This window comes from Phalaenopsis equestris, unplaced genomic scaffold (assembly GCF_001263595.1).
Source record: "Phalaenopsis equestris unplaced genomic scaffold, ASM126359v1 Scaffold000036, whole genome shotgun sequence".
NCBI classification, from domain to species: domain Eukaryota; kingdom Viridiplantae; phylum Streptophyta; class Magnoliopsida; order Asparagales; family Orchidaceae; genus Phalaenopsis; species Phalaenopsis equestris.
In genome coordinates, this window is record NW_018164478.1 from 4,693,258 (window position 1) to 4,699,719 (window position 6,462).

At 36.5% G+C, this 6,462-nt stretch overlaps 2 protein-coding genes across 2 annotated transcripts in view; one reads left to right on the forward strand and one right to left on the reverse strand.

Moving 5' to 3' along the window:
* Positions 1-285: 285 nt before the first annotated feature.
* LOC110018898 (probable transcription factor PosF21) lies at positions 286-6,054 on the reverse strand. Its single transcript, XM_020716374.1, has 4 exons — positions 4,527-6,054; positions 4,310-4,442; positions 4,093-4,177; positions 286-980 (listed from the first exon to the last, which is right to left on the reverse strand). The coding sequence occupies exons 1-4, from the start codon at positions 5,717-5,719 to the stop codon at positions 799-801; spliced, it is 1,593 nt and encodes a 530-aa protein (XP_020572033.1). The 5' UTR covers positions 5,720-6,054; the 3' UTR covers positions 286-798.
* A 142-nt stretch (positions 6,055-6,196) lies between these two features.
* LOC110018802 (LRR receptor-like serine/threonine-protein kinase ERL2) overlaps positions 6,197-6,462 on the forward strand; it is a 14,540-nt gene continuing 14,274 nt past the window's right edge. The window contains exon 1 of the mRNA XM_020716239.1: positions 6,197-6,216. Within this exon, the coding sequence (XP_020571898.1) occupies positions 6,197-6,216 (20 nt within the window). The remainder of the gene's footprint in view (positions 6,217-6,462) is intronic.

Here is a 6,462-nt window from a genome sequence, read left to right on the forward strand (position 1 = left end):
TATCATAGAATAAGAAACTACATAAAGAACATTAATGGAATGGATTAAGCAATGCCTTATTCATCCAAAATTTCACCTTAAATCAATATATTCTTGATAAGAAAATAAGTTATGTAAATTAAAATTCATAATTTATGTTACAAATTTATCTGATCAAAACATTGCTTAAATAGACATCATTTACGCGGACAAATAAACCAAAAAATATGCCATCGATTGCCTTCCATAAACAAAAGATATTCATGAATGTAATTTTTCTAATTTTCTACATAACCATCCATTAAATAATGTTAACAGCCACCAAAATCTTAATATAAATCTGTCAAACAAACTTTTATGTAAAAATTTAAAAAATAATAAAAAAAAAGAGACTACATAAAGAGCAATATCAGCAGCAGCGCCACCCATCACATTCAGTTCGTTGTGGTTCAAGACAAGTGCCCGTGCTTCTAGTTGCAAAACAAATACAGCTCTTAATACATTCCAAATTATCTACTTCAACGAAAAAATAGGAGGGGCATTTACAAGCATGGCACACAATTCTTATGTATTTACATAAATCACACCTAAACTTTCATATTTACACACATGACACTGACACTCAAATCTTCTAACATCACATTAAAAATAGCACTAATACACATTTTGATGCATAAATATCAAAGATTAGGCGTGAGATATGTAAATACATAAGAATTGTGTGCTGAGCATGTAAATTTCCCAAAACAGAAGTATGGATTAAAAGAATTTCAGAAAGATGAAGAAGAAGAAGAACATGGCAGGCGAAGGTTCAGTGAATCACTGCTTCATTTCTGTATCTGAAACATCAGTGTTGGGCAGCTGATGTGGTTTTTGGAACTGCTGTTGAAGTTGGAACATTAGAGGCTTCAGTTGAATTTGCTGGTTTAAGTTGACGGAGAGTGGTTCGCCGGTGGCAAGTTTCAGGCGCTGAACCTCCGCGGATAGAGCTTCATTCAAAGCTTAGGATTGAACAAAATGAGTCAGATTTTGTTTTACAGATAAAAACACTTTATTACATGCAATATTAGATAATAGGACTGATAAACAAGTTAAGGATGCAGTTAATATGGTTCTACTTTATGATGTTAAGCCATGTGAAAGAATCAAGAACAAATGCTGGAATATAAAAAAGATTAGCCTGAAAAGAGAATTTCAAAGCTTCACGTCAAAAGTTCAGAACTTGGTGCACAATGCATAACTATATCAAAAGTCAAATCTTGTATAAGGTACATTTCTAAATTTCGTTCTTTTACAATAGATTTTTGTATAGCAAAGTGTTTGTAAAATTAATTAATATTTTACAAAGGAAGATAGGTGGCATTGGAAGCGAAACACTGTGTTTTACTAAGAGAATTCATGCTGAAGCAAAACTAGATTATAAATCATGGTATGATTGATCTAACATAGATGCCAAAAACCATATCGGCTAAAGCTTATAACCATAAAGGAGTAAAACAAAGCAGAATCAAATAAATAGAAAGCACAGCTAACGGGCATGATTTCATAAAAAAGAAAGTTAAGCTCATATTTTTTATCGTGCACAAACTTCAAATTAGATAAAATTAGAGTACTTTTTTACAAAAAATTTTTCTATTTTGCAGAAATGGCTTGAAATGATAAAAATTTAGGTAGAATGATACAATCAAGGAGTTGTTTAGTGCACAAATATTGCTATGTAATGTCATGTTATATCACTTAGTTTGCAGACAGTTTTAAACAACTTTCATACACATGACACATGAAGCCGAAATCAATGGCATCTAGATATCAACAAAAGATGAAGACATGTTTAGATGTTCCTGAGGTTTTCGAAAACCTCGCAATATAGTCTAAAAAATGACAGAGAATCAGACGCATAATAATCGAAAATTAACATTGCCAACTGATAACACTGACAGCATAATAATTCCATAATCGGATAGTCCGTAAGAAATAGATTTAATCGAAGTTATAAACCTCCTTATAGTGGTTATATCATATATGAATGTGTAATATAAACAGTTATGGTTGTTTACTGGCAATTCATAACCACTAAATTAAATCATAAATGTATTCTATGTGGTGAAGAAGTTAGATATCAATCACATTCTTGACTAAGCTTCATTCATACTATCGAGTTACTAACATGTTGCATTTTTTGATATCAAATAGTCATAACCACTACCATAAAGATGCATTATAAGAAAAATAAACATTAAGAGGATGCATATTAACAGATTTTACTAGGATTTTAAGTTAAATCTTGCCAGACAGAAAAAAATGATAATTTTAAATTCAGAATTTAGTAGAATAGGCCGCGTCTGCTATTATGTCTTTAGCTATGAGCAGAGTAAGAAATTTCTTTAATGAGGGCACAAATTAACAGCTACCAAAAAAATCATGAGGTCATGATTAATTTAATCAAGATTTTTATAATCAAATATTAGGTTATTCATGACTTCTAAACTTAATTAATCGTTAGAATAATGCAAATAAAATATACATGATTATGTTACATCGCCATCAATGCTTTAAAATAATATCATGTGAATGTTACTTAAAAATATTATTATTAACTTTAAGCTATCAATTGATTAAAGTTCATAAAATTAATTAAATTTTAATATAACTTTTTTAAAAAAATTAATTATAAAATAGTTATAAATAAATATATATACATATGATTAATTTGATAACATAATTATTGATTATTTATTAATTATACTAATTAAAATTAACTTGAAAAATAAATTAAATTTTAAAATCTGTTATCACCTTTTCGCCTCTTTAGCCCGCAAATCTCACCCGCGTCACTTACCTTCCTCTTACTCCTCCAGTTGTGCCTAAAAGGTCGAAACTGTCACAGTAAAAATGTGCCTGGAGTGTTCTTGGAAGGCAATGGCTGGAACGCAACATACAAAGATATCTTGTATGTCCACCCTTTCCACTTTGCTCCTACCTGACTAACCCTTATCTTTCTCTTCCTTCCTCCAAATTCACTTCACGCATTTCAGCTCCTAAATCATGTAAATGCAACTTCCAACAGGATTTACTAATCTTGGATATAATTCAGAACGGAGGAGAAATGGGATTTAAGATCATGTAGGATTTAAAGTTGTCATTTTGCTGTTTGGCAAGATGTAGGTAAAATCTTTCTTAAATCTTGCTAACAAATGGATCCAACAGTTGATCTTGAGGCGGTCCAATGGGGGCATAAGCCCAGAATGCCCGCGGCTCCACTGACTTTGGCCCAAGCCAGGAGTGCGATATGTAAGTGAATGCAAAAGCAATTGAACAGCATATCCAAATATGGTGAAGTTAACAAATTAAAATGGTAATATTCTCAAAAGTCTCTCTAATTCCTAAGACTACTAAAAGATCAATTGGTAAAAACCTCTTTTAAGTCCCTATGAATCCCAAAACTAATAATAAAGTCAGAAACAATCTATGAAGCATAACTATGAAAATTAAGGTGAAATTTTGCCACCAATACGTACATAAATTTAACATGACATACAAGAAAATTTCATAAAAGTTGTTAACCTAATAGAAACTGACTCAAGTGGAATATGCAGTTTATCATTATCATCTTTCGCTTGTATTGTTAAAGGAAAACCTCCATAACCAAATAACAGTTTTTGTACAAAAATGAGAAAAACAGATCAATAAACAACAGAAATAGCAGTAATGGGCATCTACATATATACAGCACGATTCTTATGTCATTACATAACTAACACCTACACATTCATATTTACATGCAGGCCACTCAAATCTTTAACATCAAATCAAAAATAACTCCATCGCCATCTTTTTAAGAGTGAAATACACATTTTCATACATAAGCTTATGACACCAAGGTGTTATAAGTGTAAATATCAAACTTTGGGTATTACAAGTATAAAAACATATGAATTGTGCAGCATATGTTTAAATTTCCCCGAGTTGTATAGTTTATTGGAGCAACATGCCTCATGATCATTGAAGATAACCAAAGAAAAAAACAAAAAAATCTCTGCCGGTTTTCTTGTTTGGTGGAAAGAATTACATTTAAAAACCTTCGTACAAAACGACTAGTTAACAGAAAAGTACCATCTCTAAGCTGTGCTTGCTGCTCCATTGCTTGCAAACGAAACTTCAAATGATTATTCTGAGAAGCGATTCCAGCTGAGTCTCTCTACAAAAAGACAAATACAGAATTAGGTGAATATCTACAGTCAAATCAATGTTAAATTATTTCAAAATTTTCAAATCGCCTACTAACAGTCATAAACCAATATATCCTAACAACAAGATTTTGCTGAATCACCTGTAACAAAGTCAGCTGAGCTGACAATGTGGTTGCTTCTGTTTGTAAAGTTTGCACCTTGTGTTCCAGCTCTGAGATATAACGCATTTTTCGTTCCTTGGAACGAGCAGCGGATTGGCGATTTGCTAATATTCTGACAAATCAATAAAAGAAAGAAATTTGGTAGGATCATGAGCTCTATGCTCTAGAAGATGACAAATGAGAAAATTTTAAGTACCTCTTAGCTCTTTTAGGATCAGTCATTGCTATCTCTGCAAGTTTTTCATTAGCCATGATTTTCTTCATCTCGGCACCACTAAACTCCCCATTCCCAAACTCCAAGCTGAATGTGCCGGACAACCCATCGATTGATCCGCTACGCGAATGCTGACCAGGCTTCGCTCTGGGGGAAGGTGGCAGCTTTGGTACTTCCTCGCCAAAATTCAACCTTCCCATAAAGCTATCCATTGAAAGACTCCTACAATGTCTGGGCGCCATCTTGATCGGAACGGGATCTCCGACTGCACTTCTCTTGTGCCCCTCCTTCCTATCCATCATTCTGCTCGGACACTCATTCATACTGCTCTCAGCTTCATTCTCACTGCTTTCTGCACCATTCGTCTTAGAGCCACTAGCCTTGCTGTCTAAGTCATCACGCTTCTCTTCAGTGCCTGAAGAGTTGAGAGTGTCCAAGCTGTCAAGATTCATGTAAGCGCTGATGAGATCATCTCCTGCATCTCCCTCAGATTTTGGATCACTATCACCATCTCTATCACATTCAGCTTCTTGCTTCACAAATTGAGCCTGGCGCTTACCCGATCCCAGCGGAGGGCTTTCTTTAGCCACCGACAAATGCTGAGGCAGCGGTGGGAGTCCAGATATAGGATTGAAAGATTGTATAAATGCAAAAGGTATGTCGCTCTGTGAACGCCTATGCGCTTTGCGCGGCGGGATCCCTTCAGCAACGGCAAGATCTCTTCTTGCAGGCGGGAGCGGAGTTTGCCGGGTGACTGAAGCAGCCGCGGAACAGTTCTCCATGTTTGCATCGATGGGAGCCGCCTGGTCGGTAAAAGGTAAATTATTGAAAGATGGCAGCGAATCAAAAGAGAAGAAGGAAGGCTGAGAGAGCGAACGAGAATGGGAAGGCAAAGGACTCAAGTTCGCCGGAGATGGCGGTGCGGCGGCACCGCCGGTGGCCGCGATCTGGGAGTAAGGTGAGGTAGGGGGGAATAATGGATGAACAGGCGGGATGCCCGGGCGCTTGGCTGCTTCAGGAATAAGGGCAGGAGGGTACTGACGGTAGAATACGTGGCCACCGGCCGTCGATTCCGATCGGCCAGGGAAATTGGAAGGCGGGGAAGAGGATTTCGAGTTCGGAGAGGTTTTTAAACCGTGCATCATATCGTTGCGTGATTCCTCTACTTCCTCCATGTAGAAGAAGGAAAAGAGAAAGAAGAGAAGAGTGAAGCTTTGGAATGGAGTTATTGAAAGGGGTCGGAAAGGGGAAGAGGAGTGCAGACAAATGGAATGCCGGCGGAGGTTGCCTTGGGTGGGGATTGCGCCAAATGTGTGATGAGTAAAAGGGCATAAAGGCGGTAACGTTGCTTCGAGAGGGGGGCGGAGCAGCCGAAGCGCTTTCCCTTTGCTGGAGTGTGTGCTCGAGCTCTCTGCTTCGTTTCTTCCAAATTCGTTGTTTTCTTCTAATCGCCTGCGATTCTTCCGTGTGGCCGAGGAGGACCCCTCGGTTTGCGCCCTCTTTCTGTGGAAATCCGCGTGAATTTAAAGAGGATTTCAACGTCATCTCATTGCAGGTTTCATTTGCATTTCATTTCGTCTGTCCATATCTGTTTTAACCTCCTACGTTTTGAATTTATTATTTACATTTACTTTGTTTATATTAGACCGGTAATGGGTTCAGCCGCTTTGAAGTAACTCCGGCCGGTCCAGGGCAGACCATCCAACATGACAAGGGGAGTTTTGCAGATGAGACATGTCTTATTTTGTAATTTTCTTCGAAAACAAATAATCGCAATTATTATCAATTAGAGTTTTTATGCATGGCAATTTTATATAATTTGATCACTGTTCTCCTAAGAAATTAAAAAATTGCTCAGAAATGTCCCACCAATTGTGCCGAATCATGCTCATAACTACTATATATATATATAAGATAG

Coding starts and splice junctions, on each gene's coding strand:
- LOC110018898 (XM_020716374.1), bottom strand. CDS start 5,719: ATGGAGGAAGTAGAGGAATCACGCAACGATATGATGCACGGTTTAAAA. Junction 4,443..4,526: donor GATCCTAAAAGAGCTAAGAG/GTACTTAAAATT, acceptor TTGATTTGTCAG/AATATTAGCAAATCGCCAAT. Junction 981..4,092: donor GCAAGCACAGCTTAGAGATG/GTACTTTTCTGT, acceptor TTCAATCCTAAG/CTTTGAATGAAGCTCTATCC.